General features: G+C 50.0%; 1 protein-coding gene across 1 annotated transcript; it reads right to left on the bottom strand.

Moving 5' to 3' along the window:
* Positions 1-4,235: 4,235 nt before the first annotated feature.
* Positions 4,236-24,953, bottom strand: LOC103189912 (PHD finger protein 20). Its single transcript, XM_042341928.1, has 19 exons — positions 24,614-24,953; positions 22,905-23,076; positions 22,347-22,431; positions 21,854-21,942; positions 20,888-21,182; positions 20,364-20,581; positions 19,739-19,742; positions 19,182-19,385; positions 17,177-17,236; positions 16,100-16,381; positions 15,383-15,580; positions 14,739-14,831; positions 13,036-13,218; positions 11,654-11,829; positions 10,204-10,303; positions 9,599-9,794; positions 7,354-7,795; positions 5,953-6,142; positions 4,236-5,321 (listed from the first exon to the last, which is right to left on the bottom strand). The coding sequence occupies exons 1-19, from the start codon at positions 24,694-24,696 to the stop codon at positions 5,179-5,181; spliced, it is 3,213 nt and encodes a 1,070-aa protein (XP_042197862.1). The 5' UTR covers positions 24,697-24,953; the 3' UTR covers positions 4,236-5,178.
* Positions 24,954-26,538: the final 1,585 nt, after the last annotated feature.

Genomic DNA, 26,538 nt, shown 5'->3' with positions numbered 1-26,538 from the left:
AATGGAGGAATTGAAGTGAAGCAAGATTGAAAATAAAACACACGCACACACCCCCCTACACAAAGAAGGAAAAAAAACTCAGATCAAAGAAACGTCACTGTGTAGAGGACAGGATATTCACTACAATACTGAAATGAGGAATAGTCACTTAAACCATAACATAATATTCTATAAAAAATGTGATGTGCGTAATCTCTCCCACCCCCCCAATTGGTGATGTCTCGCTGTGTTCAAAACAGCCACCAGCAAGTATTTCCTTGTAAATAACAACCATTGCATTTGCTCCCTCGCCTTATCACATCATCGAGACATCTCAAAGCGTTTCACAAGACTTGACTGCAAAAGTGTAGTGACTGCGCATTCTTGAAAGCAACGTCCGCACAAAAAGCCGTGAGGCGAATGATCTTTATTTTTTTCCTCTCTGGGGGAAGATTGTTAGCCAGGACACTGGTGGAGAGAGAGAGAGAGAAACTCCCTTCTCTTTTTCAAATAGCAGGGGGTGTCTTTAACGGGTACCTGAACAGGCACAGACGTGGGTTCAACGTTTCATCCAAAGGACGGCTCCTTTGCTGCTCTCAGCACTAAACTCCTTCACCCTAAAGTGAATGACAAACGGGTGAACAGGAAGGGTGGTTGAGGCCAGGCCAGGGAGTTGGGACTCATCTGAGAAACAGCTCAGTGCTGTAATGGGAGTTCGGGGGGATTGTCAAAGGGTGGGAGCAAATGGTCCGAAGGGTCTTCATCCCCCAACGTTTCGTCCAGGAGAGGGACCATCTACACGGCCACAGTCGGGTTGTGATATCATGGAAAATTGTGCAATTGTCAGTCTTGTTCTGAGGCTGTAACCAACAGCCAAATGCAGTGAACGCAAATAGGGGGGGTTTTGCAATTGTGAAACCACAGTTTGGTCTATCTCTGCTGGCTGCCGTGTCAGTAAAGACAAGTGACCACTAAACACAGGAAGAGAGAGACAAGAGACCTTTAAAACCTGAATTGATAAACAAGTCTTCCTGTTGTGTTGTGTGGCTTTTTTGTTTGTTTTAAAATTATTGCTCTTTTTCCTCGCACCCCCCCCCCCCCGGTCACCAAATAACCACACACCCAACTGACAGCAGTTTATCACCATCAGATTTCACTGCCACCATGACTCAGTCACTGCCGACTCCACCCCACCAATCCCACTCCCCGAAATAGGGCTTGAATCCATAACCTTGGAATAACTGCTCGAACTCGTAAGTAGTCCAGCCTCGCACCTCGTGGCACGTGGATGCGCGCAAGTTGGCCGCCAAACTGGCCTGCAAAAACGCAGTCACTACACACACCGTTCCAGCAAAACGCAGTCAAACACCCTCAAGACGCGAAAGGCGCGGTTTCAAAACGCGAGCATTATTGTCAGGCTGTCGATAGCTGGATGTTGATGGCAACGGGGGAGGGGAGGGCTGTTAAGGCCAACGTTGCTTCCTGTTCTTGCGAGTAGAGAACCTGGCGTCAGACAAGCACCTGCGCCCCCCTACCCCCACCTCCTTCGGATTAGGGGCAAATGGAAACCCACGGGCGCCATGTGATCACCACCTGCCTGCCTGCCCGCCCCCCTGCCCACAAGGGTACACGTATGAGTTATTTTTAAAGATGAAAGAAACATCCCTAAACGAAGCAGATATTACGTTATGCTCCCAGGTGCTTTCAGAGGTTCTCCCCTCTGCGCCCCCACCCTATCGCTCCGCCTTCTCCCATGATCACTGTCGTAGTATTCCATCCTGGAGTCCCTCTGCCTCACCACCTACCCCCGCCCTCTCCCCCTTAAGACACAGCTTTTTGACCACCCCCCCACCATCTCGTCTCTAACACCCCCTCCTCTCGGCTCCCAGTCAGCTGTCCAATGCACTTCGAGACACCCTTCAATACCATTTAACATTAATCCTTGCATTAGGATACTGCGCCTTATTTAATAATCCTTGCACTTGATAATAGCGCCTTATCATGTCTTCGAGACGTCTCAAAGCACTTCACAGGATACACCGTAAAGGGATTGACTGTAAATGCTGTGGGTGAAACAATTGCGCACAGCAGCGTCCCACAAACAGTCGCGGAATAAGTGACCAAATTATTGTTAGTATGCCTTTCACGTCGTTGTGGCTTCTCGAAGCATTTCACAGGATACTCTATGAAGCAGCTGGGACTATTTTGGCTAATTTGCACGTCCCACAAACAGCAGCAGTGAGTGACCGATGATTTGAATGAGGACAGACATCGTATTGCACTTACTGCCCTGTGCTCTGGCGGTCAGTTTAATATAGGGTTTAAGGCTGTGAGAGTCAAGTCTCGACACGGTTGATCTTATTCTCTGCTGAGCAAGGTAGATTCACACTTGATGGGACTATATAATTTGTCATTTGGAAGCAAAACAACCCATCCTCTCTTACTCTTATCGGCAAGTTTCCCTACTCCACATGCCTCAGTTTACCAAGCAGTAAGTAGGAACCCAGTTGTTAGTCAATTGGCGGATCACTTTCCTAGGGCAATAATCCGTCCCCCAAAAAATAATGATTTGGTCATTCAATCCACAACTGTTTGTGGTACAATTGGCTGCCGTGTTTCGTCCATAAAATACACGGTCAACTTACTTGACAGTATATTTTATGAATCAATTTGTGATGACTCAACAACGTGATAAGGCGCTATCAAATGCAAGAATCATTATTATATTAACAACTTCATCGGTTCTCTCGAAGTACAAGTTATTCCTGTTCTTTGAGAGATTACCCGCAACACTCTCGGGAGACTCACCCTGGAATGATGGAGAGGAAGAGGGTTTCTCTCTCCCGCTCTGTGTCTCGGCCAACAATTCCCCGCGATGAAATTGATCCTTCACATACGTCATGGCTGTTTCCAGGGACATCGCCCCGTGCAAACTGGCTGCAAAACACTAAAGTCGCTATGCTCTACAGTAAATCTTTTAAGATAATAATCCTTGCATTTGATATAGCGCTTTTCACGTCTTTGAGACGTCTCAAAGCTCTTCACAGAATACACTGTAAAATGAATTGACTGTATATTTTGTGGGCGAAACGTGGCAGCCACATCCCACAAACAGTTGTGAATTGAAGTGACCAATTTCGTTTTTTTTCTTGAGGGATTATTATCAGGTGTGTGTGTGTGGAGTAAGGAAACTTGCCCAAGGTTTTGCCCTGCCGGTAATCGAACCCAGGTCTCTCACTTGCGAGGCGAGTGCTCTAACCACTGAGCTACAGGAAGATGTCCTTCTGCCACGTATGGCGCTGCATCAAATGCAAGAATTATTATAATACACAACATACATAATTGGGGCATTCGTCCTTCGGATGAGACGTTAAACTGAGGTCCCATCTGCCTGATCAGGTGAATGCTAAAAGATCCCGTGACGCTGTTCAAAAAGAGAAGGGATTTCTCTCTCCCGGTGTCCTGGATAACAATCCCCCCAAATAAAATTGGTTGGTTGCTACAGGGCAGGCAGCCGGGGGCAGGATCCAGCCCGAGACCATTTCCACCATTCCAACTTCCACTCCCTCCCTCCCTCCCTCCCTAGTGAATATCCTCCTTGGGCAGCGGCAGGAGCCGGCGGTTGGGAGAACGCAGCGTGGAGGGACTTTACCGCCGTCTGTCAGGAAGGCAAGCGCATCACTTATCAACTGCACCCTTAGCAACCAACGACCTCCATTCTCTCCTCCCTTCCCCCCCAGCGCGGGTCACTATATGCAGCGGCAGAAGCCGGCGGTCAGTTGCTAAATCTCTCCTGGCAGACGGCAGTAAAGTCTCTCCGCACTGCGTCCTCCCAACCATCGGATCCTACCGCTGCTGTTCACCAGGGAGGGAGGGAGTGGAATGGTGGGGGGCCGCCGACATGACACCCTTTCGGACCACCCTGTTTTTACTCCACGTCCACGGATGTTTGTGGGACGTCGCTGTGTGCAACTGCGCTGCTGCGATTCACCCACAAAAACACACGGTCGATCCACTTTACAGTACATCCTCTGAAACGCTTTGAGACGTCCGAACGACGTGATCAAGTTATTATTATTATTAGTATTATTGATATGAAAATAACCCAAATGTGGGAGAAGGGCGACAAACTAAAATAAATAAAAACAGCCGGGAAACTCAGCAGGTCAGGCAGCATCCATGGAGAAACAAAAGTGAGTCGACGTTTCGGGTCCACGACCCATCGTCTGAACCCAAAATAAAATGGAAGTCCTGGGTAAAGAACAATAACATTCTCCTTTATTATTCAAACACTTAAGAAATCGATCGGAGTCAGCAACTGCGGACAAATAATTGCTACCACACATAGATAATCCGCTCTATATATACACAGGGGCGCGTGCGTTTGTCAAAACACACGCTTCTATTTTAGTGCATAATCAATGTAAACGTTGAAACCGTTCTGTACACACACGTACACACACACACACACACACAACCTCCTCTCTTCACTCCTTCTCATCTCATCCATCGGTGGTGACCAACCGTTTTGGTCAGCCAACAAAACAATCGTAGTAATAACAAAATAGCACAGAATTTATGCCATGGATTCAAGAAATATTCAATCGAGAAACATTTATTCTGTTGGCCAACCAAATAGGTAATTAGCCACCGCTGTCATATATCTATATATATACACATATATATTTAGATTTTTTTGGAAAACAATGAGACATTTCCCCTCCGCCTTCTCTTTTTCTTTGTACCAACCTCCCCCTTCTCCCACCTTGTTGGGCGCAGGGAATCTTTGACGAGTGCATAGTATCGGATAATCGGATAATCTCTCTCGTCTCCTATGCGCTCAGCCCATCCTCCCCCTCCGCGCCTCCCCCCCGCTCCCCCACACACACACTGTAAGTCACAGGGTGCAATACCAAGTGGAAGAGGTGGAAAGAGAGAGGTTGGGGGGTGAGGGTTACACCTGCTATTTTTGGGTGTAAAGCGAGAGAACAGTACCCGACCACACATGAGAATTGCGACATGAGAAAGTGGAGTAAGATATGAACGAAGTCCAGGCCACAGCCCACAGTCCGCTAAGGCCAAGCGTCGCCATCGCACCCCTCCCTCTCGCCAGGTGGAGGAGTGGGGGGTGCCCAGGCCGGGGGGGGAACACAGCCCCCAGCGTTCTCTACAGAGTCTACGAGAGAAGCTCAGCTCAGCTCACACGGCACAGCAGGATGCGATCTGCTGCACTTTTCCCAGGTCCGCCAGCAGCTGTTTCATCCGATGCTTGAGTTGAGGCAAACGGGCCAACGGATCCGGAGGCTCCAGTTCCCCGGAGTAATCGAGCCAACTCTCCAACACTAGCGACAGACACAGAGGAGCAGTCACAACACACACATCCACAGTGAACAGTCACCTCCCCACCCCCGCACCGAGAAACAGCCCCTTTACCCAGAACTCACTCGTTCTTCTCCCCCCTTTATCATGTGGACGGACAAACACGCACGTCGCACAACGACAACAACAAATTATATTTATTCCCTTCACATTCAGAGGAAAATGACACAGGAAACGGGTTGAACGGCATCTTTCTGAGCTCTAATAATGTCACTGATCTACCAAGAAGCAGGATTCCAACAAGCTTGATGTTGGAGAGGGCTACACAATATGCTATTTGTGCCTGTGTGGGCGTATACGTGTGTATGGGTGTGGGCACATATAAAAGTGTATGTGATACACATACGTGTGTGTGTGTGTTGTGCTCTTGTGTGTCTGTGTGAGTGTGCACTGACCCCACATACACACAAGAACATAAGAAATGCTTGATGTAAAAAAGACATGTGAATGTGTATTATATATTTTACAGGGGGGCTGCGTACATCAACACAACCACCCCTCCAAACTCTCTACCCCCATACACCCAACCCACCACCTCTACAGCAAAGACCCCTTTCCCCTGATGGGACGAGACAGGGGCTGGGGTTAACCTACCATCTAACTCTCGCTCGATGAAGTCCATGCGCTGGGAGACCTCGTCCTGCATGGAGGCAATGTGTGTCAGGAGGTTGACTTGCCATTGGAGCTGGGGGTCGTTGGTGCTCCCCTCCCCCTCCTCCTTCTGCCGGCAGCTTTCCCTCTCCCGTGGCATGTCGGGAGCTGAGTCAGTACTGCAGCTACGAGCCTGCCAGAGAGAGGACACGAGTTACAGCCTCTGAAACACAACGTCTGAGAGTGTGGGTGTGTGTGGGTGGATGTGGGTGGGTGTGTGTGTGGGCAAATCTGTGGAACAGGCTCCCTAGGGAGACACTTGAAGCAGGAAATGTTAATCCCTTCAAACACAGATTAGTTTTCTTTTAGGAAATAACACTATGGGATATAGCACGTAGGCAGTTCGGGACATGTGTGCATGTGACCACCATGTCTTTTTTTTACGTCTAGCATTGCTTATGTCCTTATGTGTACGTGGGGTCATACACACAAGGATATAAGAAAGACCCTAAGTTTACAACCTTCTGCCCAGAATTTTTTTTGGGGGTGGGTTGGGTCAGCCACGTGTCACATAAAAGTAGGAAAGTCATGTTGTATTTATAGAGCACTTTAGTTAAGAGTTCAGAGGACTGTGTGGACCTAACCCTAACCTAAGAGAGGAAAATTGAGGAACATCTTCCCGCAGAGGTTGGTAGGATGTGGAACTCTCTGCTGGTTGAAGCGCAAAGCACTTAGGAGGAAGCTCCACACATCCTTTTTTTTGGTCAGCTGAGTGTCTGACACACGTGGAAACCTATCACCGTGCTCAAGAGTATCCAAACCAAAAGGAGATTTCCATGCCTTCCACCTAGACATGGAAATTCCAAATTACCTAATTAATTAACAGATTACATTTACACAGCGCATTTCACATCACGAGGACATCCCAAGGCCCTGGATAGTCAAGGATTTGTAACCGAGCTGGGGATTGGGATAACAATATTTCTTGCATTTGATATAGCGCCTTATCACGTCATTAAGACCTCTCAAAGCGCTTCATAGGATACACTGTAAAGTGAATTGACTGTATATTTTCTGGGTGAAATGCAGCAGCTAATTGCGTACTGGAGCGTCCCACAAACAGTCTTCGGACCAAATGATTATTTTTTTCTGAAGGGATTATTATCCCTGGAAAGTGATTCGTGAATCGACTAACAATCGACCAGGTTCCTATTCACTGCTGGGTAAACAGAGGCACGTGAAGTGAGGAAATTTAACTAGATTTCGCCCCACCCGGGAACCGAGCCCACGTCCTCTCGCTTGCGAGGCGAGCGTGTAATCACCGAGCACGGGCCAAGCTTCCTGCAAGTTAAGGAGTCAGAAGGCGTGAGGTAGTGAGGAAGGGTAGGGAGGGAGGTGACCAACCTTGCAGCGGGCCGCCTGCTCACGGTAACAGCTCTGCTCTATCCGGCCCGAGTCCTCGTCGATGTTCCGGCCGAACCTCTCAGCCAAGGCCTCGTCCCCGTTCTCCCTGAGCCGCCCGATCCTCTCATCCAAGGCCGAGTTCCTGGTCTCCACCACCAGCCGCTGCTCAGCTGCCGGGTAATAGGCCCGAGGCTTCTGGTAGCAGTGCTCGCTGGTGATGTAGGACTCCTCGGTGGGTGGACGGACCCTGCCAGGCCTGTCCGCGGTGCCATTGGTGCTCCTCGCCGGTGGGTTTGGGCCACCAGACGGGCACAAGGCCACACTGCTGCTGCTGCTGTTGTTGCTGCCGTCCTCGCTCGGTCTATCCCGCAGCTTCTCCATGGCGACGGCCGACACTCGCCAGGGCTTACACCACAGCCTCAGGTCCGGCTGGTCCTTGTTCCTGTTGGGCAAGAGGCAGGTGGTCAACGGCCGTGGGCAAGCCTCACGTTTTGTTACATTCCGAGTCAAGGAACGCCTCTCACAGTCACTGAGGGTAACCCTCATCCAACCTTCACTGTCAACTCAATTGCACTGAAGCTTGAACTTAAATAGTAAGTGCATCCTGTGAAGCGCTTTGAGACGGCTCGATCACGTGATAAGGTCCTAGGTCAAAACGCAAGGATTATTATTTTATTGTTGTTATTACGTCCGGCTTGACTCCCTGCTCGCAGGGTTTCCCGACTTTTCCTTCACACAAGATTATTCGGGGCTCTACAGCTCGTGTCCTTGCCCGCACTAAGCTCCGTGAGCCTATCACCCACCCACCCCACCCTCACCCGGCCTCACTGGCTCCTTCTCCCCCAGAGGATCGAGTTCAAGATCCTCATTCCCACTCTTACAAGTTCTCGACGGTTTTACCCCTTCCTATCCCCGCAACCTCCTAAAACTTTACCAACCTGCCCGCTCCCTCCTCTGGCCTGCTCCACTATTAGAGGTCCAGACTTTATCCTTTCCTTCCTCCGCCCCTGGAACTTCCTCCCGGAGACCCTCCGCCTCGCACCCTCCAATGCCTCCTTCAATGCCGCAACTCAAGACCTTTCTCTTTCACCGTGACTTTGGTCATCTTCCCACCACCGACCCCCCTATCCTCCAACCCTCTTAAGACTCCAACCCCCACTTTGGGTGCAAACCCTTCACTGCCCAGCGCCTTGGAACGTCCTCCCGACATGAAAGTCACTGTGTAAATGTAATTTCTTGCCGTTGTGACTGACGGTGACCTTGAGATCCCTCATTCGGCTGTAGCCAATTCAACTGCTGAGGATGCTGATGAGGAGAGGAGAGCAGCAGAGAGATTTAACAATGAGAATCAGGAGATTCAGATACCCCAAAACTCGTAAAAGTCACAGCACAGGTGGACAAGGTCACAAGGCTTTACACCCAAGAGGAACAGAGTATAAAAAGTAGGAAGGTCATGTTATATTTATGCAGAACTTTGGTTAGAGTTCAGAGGACTATGTGGACCTAAACCTAACCTAAGTGAGGAAACTCAAGGAACGTCTTCCCACAGAGGTTGGTAGGATGTGCAACTCTCCGCTGGTTGAAACAGAAAGCATTTAAGAGAAAACTCCACGCATCCTCTTTTTTTTAAGTCAGCTGGGTGTCTGACACATGCAGAAACCCATCACCGCGCTTAAGAATATCCAAACCAAACTGAGATTTCCATACCTCCCACCTAGACATGGAAATTCCAAATTCCAATTTAATTGTAAAGATTATACTTATACAGCATTCTTCACGTCGGGGGGACATCCCAACTCGCTGGACAGTCACCCGAGCTGGACGTTGGGATAATAATCCTTGCATTTGATACAGTGCCATATCATGTTGTCGAGACGTCTCAAAGTGCTTCACAAGGATACACTGTAAAGTGGAGTGACGGTATATTTTCGCGTGGACTAAAAACACAGGAACGATGGGACAGATGTGGGTGGGGGGTAGAGAAATGAAAGCAGCTTTGTGTTCACTGAGTCAAGTCACCCCCTTCCCCATATACAAAAATAATTAAACCTGTGTTGATCCAATTAATCACCCGGGGTAAAAAAATGTAAATGGGTGCAAGTGAGTGAAACCCTGAATCAGCCCTGTCTTTTTTAAAAACTCCCAAAAATGCTTAGTCCCCACGCCCCCGAAAATTGAAGCCAGTGATTCCGCATGGCTCTCTCCCCCCACCCCAAACCGCGCCCCCTCCTTTCCTCTCACTCACTGCAGGATGTACATCTTGAGTTGCAGCCCGTGTAGTAGCTCGATGACCCTGTGGATGTCCCCGAGCAGCTGATGTGTGGACACGATCTTCCCGCTGTTTTGCTGAGAGTAATTCTCCTTCAGGAAGCTCAGCCCGTGCATCTGGCCGCTGTTCAGCCATTCCTTGTCGTAACAATACCTGGAGCTCAGGCGTTGGCCTACCAGAGAGAGAGAGAGAGAGAGAGAGAGGAGGAAAGGAGGGGGAAAGAGAGAGAGAGAGAGAGAGAGATAGGGTGAGAGAGACAGTGGGAGAGGTTTGGATGGGATTACTTGTGCAGTTCAGGGCCTGGTATCTGTGCTGATTGAGGACATGAAAAGTCCCTTTAATTGATTCATCAGAATGATTGATTAATTGACTGATCGATTGACAAAGACTGACCGATGGCAACAACAACCCCCACACAGACTGACTGATTACATTTCTACATCTTTCTCACCGAGTAAAATCACAAACCCTGTTACAATGCACACACAGCCACCACAGGCACTTACACAACACACATACACAGTGCGCGACATGCAAACAGGGGTGGGCACACGATAGGGGTGGACTGACGCGGTGCTTACCTGGGGGGTCACGGCAGATGTAACAGGTGTATATGTCAGGTACGCTGTCCTCCAGTAACCCCATACACACACCGTGCTGCCAGCACAGACACTCCTCACACTGTGGGAACACAAGGCAACAGAGACGTTCAACAGAGACTGCCAACGGCTCGAGTTTACCCCAGTGCTAGCCCGCCCCGGGCACAACAAGAACCTTGTAATTATAGAGGGTCCTTTCAGGCAGGATAGCAACACAGGAGCACCTAGCAAGTGGCAGGCAAGGTTCGATGCCGAGCAAGGGAGAAGCGGAGAGCAGTGACCAGAGGCCACCAGGGGTCGAAGAGGCAGCCTGAAGCCAGGCCCCACACCGTTCAGAAGTGACATCAGGGAAAACTCTGCTCTTCTGACAGGGAATCACTTGGGGAATATTAATATATAGTAATCTGATATAGCACCTGATCACATCTTCGAGTCGTCTCAAAGCGCTTCACAGGATATACTGTAAAATGAATTGACTGTATATTTTGTGGTATTGCGGGAACGTGGAACCCAGCAGGTTGTACAGGCAGAACTGGATGGGTGGGTGGGGGGGGGGGGAGTGGGCGGAGAGAAATGTTTAGAAGAGAGAAAAGGGCCAACACTTGGGAATTAAAGAGGATTAAGCGGCAAGAGAACAATGTTCTGCCATTAGAACAAGAGGACACAGGTTTAGAGGTGCAAAGGGGCAACTTGCCAGGGAGACACCAGGAAGCTTTCCTTTACTGAAGAGCATAACACAAAAGCTTTGGGGTCTCGCCAACCTTCGCCTAATACTTTCTGGTATTAGGTCAGCAGAATGGGTCCCTCCAGGGAGAGAGAGAGAGAGAGAGAGAGAGAAAGTGCATTCCATCCCATTCCAACAATCTATTTCTGGGATTTCCATGTGTTGGTGGGATGCATGGAATTCTCAGTTTGATTTGGAGACTCTTAAGCAATGGTGATGAGTTTCCGCATGTGTCAAGACGTCCAGCTGAGCAAAAGTAAACTCCGATCATTTCCCCCTCCCACACCTTTCTCCCTCCCACCCTCTCGTGTGAAGGTCTAGCTTCCTCTTAAATGCTTCTATATTATTTGATTCCACCCCCGCTTCAGACAGCGAGTCCCACATGGTCATGAGCCTTTGAGTCAACACAACAAGATTACATTAGTATAGCGCCTGTCACGTCGGGAGGACATCCCAAGGTGCTGGACAGAGTACAGCATTTCAAACCTCAATTGGGTTTCGGGGGGGGGGGGGGAAAGAAGGGAGGGGAGGGGAAGGGGGGTGGCCCAAGGCATGGTTGAAGAGGAGGGTCTTGAGGCCGGACTTGAAGGAGGCTAAGGAGAGGGCAAGGCGGAGAGATTGGGGATGGAATTTCATAGGTTGGGGGCAGAGTGGCTGAAGGCTCTCCCACCAAACGTCCGCGACCGAGGGTTCTGAGGTTCCCGTCACCTGAATCATGAACTCGTTCTCCTCCTCCACCTCGCAGACGCAGCGCACAATCTCAAGCTGGCTCTCGTCCCCGTCGCCCGTCTCGTCAGGGTTTGTGGTCACATCCACGTCCTGGCTGTACTCGTCCTCACTCCACATCAGGCTGTCCGTAGATGAGTCGCTCGAGGGGTCCTCATCTGGAACATCACAGCCATCGGTCAGGCCCCCACCAGGGGGCGACACAGAGAGAGAGCATGGAGAGTGCACTGAGGTCAGGCTCCCATCAGGGGGCGACACAGAGAGAGAGCATAGAGAGTGCACTGAGGTCAGGCCCCCATTAGGGGGCGACACAGCGAGAGAGAGAATGCGGACAGTGTGCTGAGGTCAGGCCTCCCCCACAACAATAGGGGGCGACACACAGAGAGAGAGCATGTGAGAGATAAGTGTGAGGGAGAGAGCAGACAAAGCACTGAGGAGAGAGAGAGGGGGGGCACATGTGAAAGTATTCAAGGATTGGAGAAATCTGAGCACTCCCCAGCTCAGAATTATAGCAAACATTGGAACAGGAGTACGTCATTCAGCCCCTCCAGCCTGTTCCACCATCCTATTAGATATTGGCTGATCTGTACCTCAACTCCAATTACCCGCCCTCGCCCCACATCCCGGGATACCCTGACCTAACAAAAACATTAAGCCTTCGCCGAGCTTAGATCCATCAAGTCCACGTGGCTTGGTGTTTTGACACTTTCGGTCAACTTCCACCCCCAACCCCCACCATGGTTCTCACCCTGATCTTGGGTGCCAAGCCGTTATTGTTAGTTAAGCGCCTTGGGACGTCCCCCCCGATGCGAAAGGCGTGTAAATTGAATTTAAATGTAGATCTGCGTCGTGCTGTGTCCTTTCCCCAGTCTGAGCCCCTAACTAACCCCGCTCTCGGGTTTTACCACGGAGACAAAACGCGAGACCGGGCAATGAATCCGCGACTGTTGGCGGGACACTGCTGCTGTCCGTGCGCAATTTGCTGCCGCGTTTCGCCCACAAAATACGCAAGTCAATCCCCTCGATATCTTCTTTAGATATTCAGCATTGTCCGTGAAGAGCTTCGAGACGTCTCAAAGACGTGATAAGGCACTAAATCAAAATGTGAGGATCATTATGGGCAAATCAGCAGCTCAGGCAGCATCTATGGAGAAAGGAAAGTAAGTCAATGTTTCGGATCCTCCGCCCTGCTCAGAAAGACCCTGAAAGGGTCGTGGACCCGAAACGTTGACTCACTTTCCTTTCTCCATTGATGCTGCCTGACCTGCTGAGTGTTCCCAGCGACTCCTGTTTTTGTTTCAGATTTTCAACATCTGCAGTATTTTATGAGGATTATTATTATTATTAATAACGAATGTACCCACCGTCCACCTTCAGCCCTTCCCTGTAGAATCCTGAGTCAGAGCTGCGCAGGCAGGTGTACTTGTGCGAGAAGGGTAACTTGTAAGAGGAGGAGGACGAGGCAGAGCGAGTAGAGGGGAAGGTGGCTCTTCTGGCTGGGAAGACGTCCCTGGAGACATCGATATTCTCCTCGCTTCCAGAGAATTCTGCAACCGAACAGTTCACAGGCGTCAGGGCCATGTGAGCAATCGCCTTCCCCCACCACCCCTTCAACATAAACAACCCCAGACCCCGCTCTCCCCGAACCCTGCCCTCCCGCACCCCACCACTCAAACACAACCCAGCGAGAAGTTCACTCAGTCCAGACTGACACCTCAGTGCAGCACTGGGGGAGGTGGGTGGGGGGGGGGGGGAGAGAAATGGGGGAGTGCTGCATTGTTGGAAGACGCTGTCCTTTCAGATGAGATGATAAAGCAGGTGGACGTTCAACGTTCAACGATCCCATGGGGCTACTCATAAAGAGAAAGGTTCTCCACTCCATCCCCTAAACACCCACCCAGCGCACCCCACGCGCAGTGTCCTGGCCCCCGATAATCGCCCAAATAAAATCATTTCCTGACCGTTGTGTTGCTGTGCGCAAACTGGCTGCCGCGCTCGCCTACAAACCACGGTCGCTACGCGTTTAGAGTGGAATCCCGTGAAGCGCTTTGAGACGTGACCAAGAGGTGATAAGGCGCCGTATCAATGTAAATGCACGGATTATTATTGTTGTTGTTGTTGTTGTTGTGACTCCAGCTGGGCAGAGCTGTCAGGATGAACCAAATGGATGTCATGTAACAGTGGGCGCCGAAAGGCATGACAGCAGCCCCACCTGCTGGCAGATAAGCGGCACTACACAGAGTAAACCAACAACAACTTGCACATATATAGCTCCTTCTCCACGTAGGCAGATGTACAGCTCAGAGCATGATATGACATAATAATAATAATAATCCTTGTATTTGATACAGCGCTTTTCACGTCGGGAGGACGTCCCAAAGCGCTTCACAGAACACACTGTAAAGTGAATTGAGTGTATATTTGTGGGCGAACGCGGCAGCCAATTGCGCACAGCAATGTCCCACAAACAGTCGTAGATTGAAAATGACCAATTTATTATTGTTTTTGGTTTTGGAGGATTATTATTAGGCTCTGTGTGGAGTAAGGAAACTTGCCCAAGGTTTCGCTCTGCCTGGAATTGAACTCAGGTCTCTCGCTTGTAAAGCGAGTGCTCTAACCACTGAGTTACAGGACTCCACGGACCTGAGGACCTAGTCTCAGAGCGCTTTAACAGTGGTATAGCCTGACTCTGAGTCAGGAGTGGGGAGGGGAAGAGAGATGGCTGTAAGCACGGTCAAAGAGGAAAGTTTTCAGGCAGGACTTGAAAAAGGGGAGAGAGGGGGCAAGGCCGAGGGACTGAGGGAGAGTGTTCGAGAGTTTCAGGACGTAATCGTAAGTCATAGGAACAATTTAGTGAGGTGAGGGGAGGGTGTGTGTGTGTGTGTGTATGGGACGAAAGCAAAATGAAGGTTTCTGCTTTAAGATTTTGAGCTTGTGTCCTTCATCCCCCCACCCCTCACAAAATGAGCAGCTATAAACTCTCGTCAAACACACGCTTTCCCGCTCTGCGCCCAGCCCTCAAACTCACTGCGTCATCCGCACCCTCAGGTCCCAGCTCGGCACTTACCCGACTTTGATTTCTTTTTCTTTTTCTTCTTTTTCTTGAGTTTGACTTTCAGGAAATCCTTGAACTTTCTCTCCTTGTTCCGCTCTTTTATTCCTGCCCAGCAACACAACCAATAATTAAATCAGGAGAGTCAAAAGGCAAACACATACACATACACACACACACGCTAGTCATGTACAGTAGCAATACACACGAGTAATGCTGAACACACTTACACCTCTGTACATATGGAGGCCAGTTCTGTGTGTACGTGCGTGGGCACACACACTCTCAAACGCACATACTCAAGCGCACATGCACACATTCAAACTCAAACGCACAAACACACACGCACAATGACTACCACAGACTGAGTGCAGTACTGACATATAAATTCATAATAATCCTTGCATTTGATATAGCGCCTTATCACGTCTTCGAGACATCTCAAAGCACTTCACAGAATATTCAGTAATGCGCAGTGACTGTGTATTTGGAGAGCAGTGTCCCTATATATATATATATTATATTATATAGTCTATATTATAATTATTTATTCTAAATATATAGTTAGTATTCTGTGTATCTTCACATAATCTACACACGCACACAAATTACTGCACACAAAGCCACTTACACACACACACACAGCAAATAACCCTCACCGGTCTCGGAGTAGCTCCTCTCCCTGTCCTGCTGCCTCCGATGGGATCTGTCCATCTGGTTGTCTTTGCTCTTCTCTCGGAGAGACGGCCGCTGGGAGCCCGACATGCCCACCGAGGAAGGCGCCGATGTCCGTCTCTTCTCGTTGAGTTTTCCAGCGTTCCCGTCCGAGCTCAGGTGACTCACCGTCTGATTCCCATCTACGAGAACCAGGAGCGACGTCAGAGCCTTACATTACACAAGGCGGGGGGGGGGGGGGGGAAGAGAGCGCAGGGATCCAGGGGGAAGAGGAGAACAGAAACAGGATAATGGAGTCCCGCAGTGTAGTGGTTAGAGGGCTCGAGAGGACCCGGGTTTGATTCCCGAGGCAGGGCAAAACCTTAGGCAACTTTCCTTACTCCACAAGCTCTGGTTACCAGCAGTAAACAGGAATCCAGTTCTTTGTTGATTGGCGGATCACTTTCCGGGGGGTAATAATCCCTCAAAAAAAAATTGGTCACTCAATCCACAACTTTGTGGGACGCTGCTGCCGGATTTCGCCCACAAAATACAGTCACTGCACTTTACAGTATATTCTGTGAAGCACTTTGAAACGTCTCAAGACAAATGCAAGGATTATTTAGGATTATTATTAATAAAAGGAGACGAGCAGAGCAGGAAAGACAATGGATGGGCGGAAAAGGGGGAACGTAAACAAGTTACTTTGTGCCCCGACTTACGCAGAGAGACCGAGGTGGTGCGTGGTCGCTTGGGGCTGTCGAGGGGGGAGTCGTGCTCTGAGCTGCAAGCCCCCCGTGTCAGCATGCTCCTCTTGGGAGAGGTGGGCTCCGTCTCCACCTTCTCCATCCCGTGGTAGTACTTCATGTGGTAGTGCAGCATCTTGGCTTTGCGGAAAGCCTTGGAACATTCTGGAATCTTGCACTTGAACTTGTTGTGGTCCAGCTCGATGATCAGGGCTTTGGGGGGCAGGTGGTCTTCAGGGGTCTTGACGGAATTGGTCACTGGATTGGGGACGGTGATGGGGATGTGGGGGGGGGGGGGGGGAGTGAGGGATAAGAGAGAGAGGGAGAGAGAGAGAGAAAGAGAGAGAAACAAACAAAGAAACAAAACTTTTTTGAGTTTCTAAAAAGTTTCCAGGACAGAAAGGATTTCCCTCTCGAAGTATCAACCGAGCAAACCAGACCAGAACAAGGTATTGTGGTATCAATGCCCTTACCCCCCAACCACCCCCAAATCTCGGCAGGACCCGTGAACAACGCCAACCCACAGGCATCTTGCTTGTCACTTGTTATCACGCGAAAACGCGGAACATTCCAGACTAAGACGTCAGAGATCCAGAGCCCGAGCGAGTGGTAGACAAGCTGGTGGAGGTTATTAGAGGTCAGAGCAGGAGGTGTTAGAAGCAAAGTGATTTTGCTCCCGAAAGCTACCGGGAGGTGAGGCGAGGGAAGTATAAAGGGAAGGTCCTGCTCGCTACGGCTGCTTTAATCATTCCTTTCCTGGTTGCCAAACAACAACAGTTCAGCTTCTCTTTACACCCGTAGACTAACCAACTAAGTGTTATTCCTAACAGCCATTAGGGAAGCGTCAACTGAGACACAAACGAACACAGCACAAAGCGTCCGCAGGCACACACGTGGACGTACGGATGTGTGCGCAAACACCCTACGCTCACACTCACACTCGCTCACACGCACACACTCTCTCAGGGCCACAAGCAGCCAAAAAGGACGGACAGGGACGTCAGCAAAAAGCGAGTCCTTAAAATACTGGCCTCGCTCAAAGCGAAAACATACAGGGTTCCCTACTGTATCTGTTTGGGTTCTGGGATCGAGGCACACGCTTCACAACAGGAGCTGAGAAGAGGAAAATAAAACAAACAATTACTCCGGGAAAGCCTTCTGTAGAAAGAGCTGAAGGTGCTGCTCTCTCGGGGGTGGGGTTAGGCTTAGGTCTCGTAACCAGGACCCCCTCTTCTGAGAATTAACACCATCGAGGGGGGGGGGGGGGGAGGCTCATCATCAGCACTGTCGGTCTGAACATAAAGCTGCTTAAAATACAGTCGACCCTCACTATAGCCAACTCCCTCGAGACCGGCTGAAAAGATTGTTATATCAGGGTGTTCACTATATCAGGATTTGATCGTCAAAGACGTGCAAAGATCAGGGCTGGCTGTTGGGATGGTTAAAACCGGGGTGTTTTTCTTTACGAGCAGGGTTCAGTATCGTGCTCCGGGACACTACCCTGGATGAAGGGCGCTGTATAAATGCAAGTTATTGCTGTTGTGAGGTTCGACTGTAGTTCAGGGCACAGCAGCAACCTCACTGGGCTCGTCTGCTGTGGGCAATGGGTGTCACAAACACTAGTGCAGGAAGGGGGTGCTCTTCGTTACACTTTGGATGTGCACACTTGGTGAGCAGGAGAGGGGCTTAAGTGGAGTCCTGTAGCTCAGTGGTTAGAGCACTTGCTTTGCAAGCAAGACACCTGGGTTCAATTCCAGGCAGAGGGCGAAACCTTGGGCAAGTTTCCTTACTCCACACAGAGCCTAATAATAATCCCTCCAAAACCAAAAACAATAATAAATTGGTCATTTTCAATCTACGACTGTTTGTGGGACATTGCTGTGCGCAATTGGCTGCCGCGTTCGCCCACAAAATATACAGTCAATTCACTTTACAGTATATTCTGTGAAGCGCTTTGGGACGTCCTCCCGACGTGAAAAGCGCTATATCAAATGCAAGGATTATTATTATTATTATTATATTATATAAGACCCACAGTTGCTCACTTGGAAGGAGGAGGCGACTGGGACTCTATCCTGTGTGAGGGGCGCTAAATAAATACAAGTTGGGGGGGGGGGGGGAGGAGAATAAATAATAGCAACGCAGACTGCAATGAACCAAATGACCTGGTTCTTGACCAAGAACATTCAACAATAAGCCTGCAACCGCGTGTCCCTGAGTCTCTATATTACCCCTCGACGCACTTTAGCAGGGCAGAAAATCCCATTCTCCAGCATTGACGTCTTTCTCCCCCCTGCCCACCAAATTATTTCAGTAACACAAGACACAAAGTCAAACAAACTCCGCCCGGGTGTTGCTCACCAATTGAGACGTCTCCTGCGAAACGGTCAGTGGATCACAAGACATTACCCATCCTCCGATCCTCTCCCCCCCCCACCCCCCAGGTCATTGCACGAGATCGCTTGCCTTCCCCCAAATGATTGCCGAAAACGGGTGCATGTGGAGTCAGCCATCTCCTCATCAACACTTGCAGCAGAGATTGACCCCCCCCCCACCCCTCGTGTGGATATGGGATCAGCGTAGGTGGGCGGGGATTTCCGCAGTTTTCACTGGCATCGCAGCCCTGGAGTTCCGGCTAGGATTCGAGGTTATAATAATAATGTGGTCACTCAATCCCGACTGTTTGTGGGACGCTGCTGTGCGCAATTGGCTGCCGCGTTTCACCCACAAAATATACAGTCAATTCACTTTATAGTATATCCTGTAAAGCGCTTTGAGACGTCGCAAAGACCTGATAAGACGCTATATTAAAGCCAAGGATTATTACTATTATAATAACCGGCTGTGGTCTCATTCTGTGGAGATGTTTTTCTCTCGGCCAAAGGAGCCGTTGCTGTGGAATTGTGCAGAGGCGTTCAATGTGTGAAAGTGAGCGAGGGGGAGGGTGGGGGAGAATGAAAGGGTGGGGGAGAGTGAGAAGGTGCGGGAGAGTGAGAAGGTGCGGGAGAGTGAGAGGGTGCGGGAGAGTGAGAGGGTGTGTGTGTGTCTTTGCTGTTACCTGGTTCTCTGGTAGGCGGCTTGGGGTCTGAGCTGGGCTTGGAGGAGTTGGCGGTTGCTGTTTCGTCCTCGGTCCGTGGCCTGGGGCTGCCCGCAATCTGGGGTTTGGAGGTCTCGCTGGGGGTCACGTTGGGCACGGGGGGCTGGGGGTGATTGGAGCCGGGCTGCTCTGCCCGGGCCGGCTGAGGGTCCGCAGTCACTGCTGCTGTGAGGAACGAGCAAGTCAAACAACACGCAAACACGCAGCAGCCCCCCAGACAAACAGACGCACCAACCCCCCACCCCACACACACACACACACACATATCAACTAATCCCCAAATAGTGAAACGTCCCATGCCGTTTCCCCCGCACACACGGATTTATTACTTTGCGGGTGAGAACAGAAGCAACTTAATAATAATCCTCGCATTTGATACAGCGCTTATCACATCGTTGAGACGGCTCAAAGCGCTTCACAGGATACATTGTAAAGTGAGTTGAATAAATTTTTGCAGTTGAAACGTGGATACATAAGCATTGTTGTGATGAATTCCTTTAACCACTTATAATTATTACTAATCTGAATTAGTAAACATCTATATTTTTCTACTACATCTGTGTCAGTCCTTACTTCACCGCATGGTCACAAATTTAAACTAAAGCTTACAGCAGCCAATTGCGCACAGCAATGTCCCACAAACAGTCGTGGATTGAGTGACCCAATTTATTTTGAAGGGATTATTACCCCTGGAAAGCGATCCGCCAATCAACTAACAACTGGGTTCCAAATTTCTGCTCAGTAAACAGAGGCACGTGGGTTAAGGAAACTTGCCTAAGGTTTCACCCTGCCCCGGGAAAGGCGAGCTCTCTAACCACTACGCTCCAGAATTCCTTACTGAGTACGAGCTGTGTGTGTGTGTGTGTCGTGTCTGCCCGTGTGTGTGTGTTTGCCCGCCTGTCTGTCTGTGTTTGGCTATCTGTGCTTGTGTGTGCCTGCGCGCGTCTACCTGCCTGCGTCTGTCTGTCTGCCTGCCTGCCTGCGCCCGTCTGCGCCTGGCCATCTGTGTGTGTGTGTGTGTGTGTGTGCCTGCACGCGTCTGCCTGCCTGCCTGGGTGCGTCTGTCGGTCTGTGCATCTGTCTACCTGTCTGTCTGCGTGCGTCTGTCTATCTATATGGCTGCGTGTGTCTGTCTGTCTGTCGGTCTGTGTGTCCATCTGTCTGTGTGCGTGTCTGTCTGTGTCTGTCTTGCGCCAGGTTTGTTGAAGAGCACATCACCTTCCTCCGCCTCTCCCGGTCCTGTGTGCGGCCCGAGGCTCCGTCACTCTGCGCTCCAGCAGACGAGTTGCTGTCACCAGACGCAAGGCGGAGAGAGCGTCGCCGGGTCTGCTCCTGCCCTGGGTTCCCCGCCAGCTTCTGACCTGCACAGGACACACACACACACAAGCGCAAAGTCCCTGAGAACCATTGCGGAGTCACGGAGTGTTGTGGTTAATGCCCTCACCTCGCAAGCGAGAGGATCGGAGCTCGATTCCCGGGCGGGGCAAAAACTACTTATATATCCTGTGAAGCGCTTTGAGACGTCTCCACGCCGTGATAAGGCGCTGTATCAAAGGCAAAGATTATTATTATTTTACAGTGAAACCCTGTGAAGCGCTCCGAGGGGCTATATCCTGCGTGAAGGGTGAGACATAAGTGCGAGTTGTCGCCTTCGCGGCCCAGCTTACCCGCGAGCCCCACAGATGGGGGTCTCCCTCGCTTCCTCTTCTCTTCGGTTTTGCTGCCATCGCTGGACAGCGGGGAGCTTTGCTCTGAGCTCTGTTGTGATTCGCTGCTGGCCTGGGCCGGGGGAGAACCCTTCCCCGTCTCCTCCTCTTCCCCCCCTCCCGCCACCGTCTCCTCTTCCTTCCTCTGCTCCCTGCTCCGGTCGGGACTCAGGCACGGAGGCGCCCGGTCTCTGCTCTTCTCTTTCCTCTTCCCGCTCCCCGTCCCGTTCTCCTTATTCCGTCTCCAGGCCGATCCCTGCCAACACACACCACAAACCGTCTCAGCCAACACAGCGACGTCCACCACAATCAGTGCCAGACAAAATTACTTTGATACAGCACAGGTCCAGTAATATTGTATTGTATTATTACAGTAAAACCCACACAAGTCTTATCTTCGTACAATAAATACAACTAATAAATGGCGTACATTCACCCCAGTCCCATTCAGTTTCCTATCAAAGCCGCTTCGATTTTTTTTTTTTGCACGACTCATGTTAAATCACCTCCTAACTCGTAACACCACTCTGCCACCCTCCATTACTCTCGTACTTGCCGGATTACCTTGAATCGCAGGAAAATTACCAGCTACAGGGGTAAATTACTGATGATGAAACAGTTTGCCAACAGCTCAGGCACCGCGTAAGTCATATTAAACTTTATGGTCCTGACTGATACAACTTACTCGAGTGTTACTGCATTGTAACCTTGGCGTGTGTGTGTCAACCCGGCTCAGTCAGCCTCGCTCTAGCACCCCCACCGCCCCCCCCCCCCCCAAGTCAGAAGGTTCTAGGGTCAAGGAACCCATGTCAGGGGAGGGCTTTGCACCCACACAGTCCAGGCTGGTGCTCTAGTGAAGTGCTGGAGGGGTGGGGAGGCGCAGGGAGTGCTGTGTTATCGAAGGTACTGTGTGCCAGCGTAACTCACCTGATCTCTTGAGTATTTGGGAACCTGTTTGACGTGGATTTTCTTCACGGTTTGAACGACTCCGTCGTAGAACTCCACCGTGTAGGTCGCTGAACAGAGAAAGGGAGAGAGAGAGAGAATGAGATACAGATACAGGTTAGGTTTGTCGAGGTAATTTAGACCTCCCAGGAATTAACAGACCCTCAAACAGTTTGAATGGGCAGGGGGATCTTCATCACACAAATAACCTTAAAACACTCCCACCCCTCAACCCGGTAACCCCGGCCCACCCACAATAATAATCCTTGCATTTGATACAGCACCTCATCACGTCATTCAGACACCTCAAAGCACTTCACAGGATACACCATAAAGTAGATTTAATTGTGTATTTTGTGGGTGAAACTCCATCAGCTAATAGAGGTTGTCTCGGTCCCGACATTCCCAAACCTTTATCCCAATCTCCCCACTGTGGGTCCCACTATACTCGCTGACGTTCCCAAGTCCCACTTACCATCCTTGTTGACAGAGGCGACTCTGGCCGGGTAGAAGCGACAGTCTGACCAGCAGGCCAACACCTGCTCCCCCACGCGGAACTCCTAGTCAATCACAGGCAATCAATCAATGAATCTATCAATCAATCCACTAATCGATCCATCCTATATTGAGCTGCTGACAAGCATCCAACTTAGCAGCTCACAGACGCACGCTTCACTTAAGACGTTTCTTATGCAGGAAAAATCCAACACTAAACACAACCGGGCTGGGTTGGTAACCAGAGGCTATAAATTTAAGATCATCGTACATACTCCTCCCGCGCCACCACCCGCCACCTCCGTTCGGCCGGCTCCGGCCTCCTGCTTGTCCCTCCCGCTCTACCATCGTCCACTACGCCCTGAAACTCTCTCCCTCAATCCCTCCACCTTGCCGACTCCCTCCTCATTTTCACACTGATCTTCTGGATGTCTAAACATTTGCACTGGATACAATTATTAAGCATTTCTAAATACAATTCTCTCCCCCCTCTCCAGGCCTCCCTACCCACTGTGTTGGGGTCAGCTCACGGACTCACCACGGTCACTTCGTCCAGCTTCACCCCCTCGCGACGTAGCAGAGGCCTCTCCAGGGGCCTCAGGTAAACACTGTCCCAGTTGAACCACTCGTCGTAACGATGGTTCCAGCGCTTGAAGTGGATCAGCACCTTTCCCTCCTCGTAATCGATCTTCTCAATGTGTGCTGTGTACCTGCCGGGGCGAGGGAGAGAGGAAACTGAGAGAGAGATCTTTTATACTCTTTTTTAACGTGTGGGTAGAAATTCCACCCAGGTCTAGATTTTACTCTATTAAAGATAGCATTTCAGAGTAACGTCCAGATATTGTCCAATTCTTAAAAAGACAAACTTTAATTTTGGAGCGGGTTTTCGGTGAGATTTTTGTTTTAAGGAATTTACAGGAAACAGGGATTCAGATTTAAATACTGAATTCAGCAAATTTCGCCCACAAAATACAGTCAATCCGCTTTAAAGTATATCCTGTGAAGCGCTTTGAGACTCTCAATGACGTGATAAGGCGCGATATCAAATGCAAGGATTATTATATTATCAGAACTCCAAAGCACCAACTATCAGCATCGGCTAAATTCCATAATAATAATCCTTGCATTTAATGCAGCTCCTTATCACATTGTTGAAACTTCGCAAAGTGCTTCACGGAATATACTGTAAAGTGAATTGACTGTATATTTTGTGGGCAAAATGCGGCAGCAAATTGCGTACAGCAGCGTCCCACAAACAGTCGTGGTTTGAGTGACCACAATTTTTTTAGAAAGGATTATTACCCCCAGAAAGCGATCAACTAAATGAGTAACAACTGGGTTCCTACTTGCTGCTAGGTAAACAGAGGTATATATGTGTGTGTGTGTGGTGTATAGTAAGCAAAAGGGAAAAAAGAATCTGAATAAATGCAACATTAATGGTCGAATGTCAATATTTGTCTAGTAGCAATTCTAGAATTCTACCTAATTTATTTTTTCAAGAACAATTTGGGTAAGATTTCTGTTAGGAAATAATATCGCAGAATACAGTATATAGTTTGGGACAAGACACGTCAAGCGACTGACAGGATGGTGGAAGGCAAATTGGTCTTCTTTCACCAGCAAATTCTTATGTAAATATTTTTCCTAAATGCATTAAAAGCACCTGAAATATGAAAATATTTATAAGGCAAATCGAAGGCTTCTGGAGACACTGGGGGACACATTGCTTGGACACACACACACAATATGCCTCATGTACAGTAGGTAAAGCACAATCAATGCTACTGTTACACCCCCTTCCTGCCCACCGCCCCCCACCAGTGATGTAGAGCAATGCCCACGTCTTCAAATATGCCCAACGCAACCCAGTGGGGGATGGTGGGGGGGACGGGAGGGTTCCAAAAGTCAAGGATCAAGTAGTAAACTTATGGAACGGGCTCCCTAGAGAGAGGGTGAAAGCAGAAAATGTTACTTGATTCAAGAACAAATTAGATACGATTTCTGCTAGAAAATAATATCTGGGGATACAACAACAAGATTCCATTTATAGAGCGCCTTTCACATCGGGAGGACGTCCCAAGGCGCTGGACAGTTGGGTCAGGACCCGAGCAGGCATATATATACAGTATATAGTCTGGGACACAACATGTCTAGCGACTGCCAGGACGGTGGAAGGCAAACTAGATGGACCTTGGCTTTCTTTTGCCAGAAAATTCTTATGTTCGTGTAAACGCTTGCGACACATACCATTTTTTTAGTCTGTCTCTGGCCTCAAGACGAGCTCCCACCTCGAACGTAATTCCGCGCCGGCTCGGAGGTTTCCTGGTCATCTTCAGCAAGCCTTGGCTTTCTGCAACGGGACAAGCACGTAAGTAAACAGAGTCCAGGTCAGCCCCCAGCCACCACCGCCTCTCAATAACATACGACCAGAGAGAGAATGTGTATGTGGTCCTTTCCCTCCGCCATTTTTGGACGTCAAATTCAATTCCCGCTCATTATCTACGAACCTCTAACCACCATCTGAGCTGTCAGTGCATTTACTACCTCCCCCCGGCCCACCTCCTCCCAATTGACGTTCACTCCATAATGACCCCTTTGGATCAACATTAAGACTCCAGCTCAATTTATTAATACTGCATTTGAAGCGCTCCGGGAACGCTACCCCGCCTGAAAGGCGCTAAATAAATGCAAGTTGCTGTTGTATTCCTTGCATTTGATACAGCGTCTTATCCAGTCATTGGGACATTTCACAGCGCTTCACAGAATATATTGTGAAGTGAAGTGACTGTGTACTTTGTGGCCAAAACGCGGCAGCCAATCGGGTACAGCAGTGTCCCACAAACACTCGTGGATTGAGCGACCAATTTTTCTAGAATTTTCCCGGAGTGATTATTACCACCGTTCACGTCAGGAGGACACTTCAGAACAGGGATTTCACTTGAGGCGACCGACTGTGCGTTTTGTCGGCTTGTCCAAACACTTGGGGGCTGAGAGTAGCACGTAAGCCGTACGCACACAGACTCAAGACACACACAAAAACAGTCTGTAGTGTGGGAATGTTCTGCCAGGAGACTAGCTGAGGTACGCTGTGCTACTGAGATATGATCAGTATCTGGGCTGGGTTAGTTGGACTCATAAATGGACAGCAGCAAAGGCAGCCAATGTGGGCAGACTTGGTTGAACTTGGTTAGGCAACGTGGACGAATGTGGAACCGAGGGAGTGGTGGGGGGTAAGACAGAGAAAGTCAGTCCCTGCAAGTAGTTCCTGGCTTGTATTTGACCTGACACCCACCAGCCAGTCAGTCAACCTCAGTAGTCAACAACAATGCAACTACATCTGAACACACACACACTCGCACCCCTCCCTCCATTCCCCTCTCCCTGCTTACTCTGGACTGAGTTCCACACTGACCTGCTCCCTCCGCTCAGTGGGATCTGACCAGTCCAACAACAAAATGACATTTATAGAGCGCCTTTCACATCGGGAGGACGTCCCAAAGCGCTGAACAGTCAGATGTCGGGGCCTGAGCATGGGGGAGGGGTGGGGTAGGGGTGAGGGAAGGCAGAGAGGTGGGAGTGACCAAAGGTACGGTCGAAGAGAAGGGTCTTGAAGGCCTTGAAGGAGGCGAGGGAGGAAGCGAGGCGAAGGGACCGTGGGATGGAGTTCCAGTGTGTGGGGGCAGAGAGGCTGAAAGCCCGGCCACTGATGGTCAGACGGGAGACATGGAGCAGCCCGGAGCCCACTGAACGGAGGGAGCGGGCAGGTTGGTAGGGAATCAGCAGGTCAGAGAGGTAGGAGGGGGCAAGGCCATCAATGGCCTTAAAGGTGAGGACGAGGATCTTGAACTCAATCCTCTGGGGGATGGGGAGCCAGTGGAGTCGGGTGAGGGTGGGAGTGATGGGGTCACGGAGCCTGGTGCGTGAGAGTACACAAGCTGCAGAGTTTGGGATGATCTGCAGCTTGTGAAGGGAAGAGTTGAGAAGGCCGATGAGAAGGGAGTTCCCGTAATCGAGCCTCGATGTGACGAATGCGTGGGTGAGGGTTTTGGCAGTCTGAGGGGTGAGGCAGTGGCGGAGTCTGGCAATGTTGCGGAGGTGGTGGTAGGCAGTGCCAGTCATGGCGCGGATGTGTGGATGAAAGGACGTTCAGGGTCAAACAAGACACCCAGGTT

Source organism: Callorhinchus milii, unplaced genomic scaffold (genome assembly GCF_018977255.1).
Source record: "Callorhinchus milii isolate IMCB2004 unplaced genomic scaffold, IMCB_Cmil_1.0 Scaffold18, whole genome shotgun sequence".
NCBI lineage: Eukaryota > Metazoa > Chordata > Chondrichthyes > Chimaeriformes > Callorhinchidae > Callorhinchus > Callorhinchus milii.
Note: the sequence above shows the minus strand (reverse complement) of the source record. Positions and strands in the feature narration are given on the sequence as shown.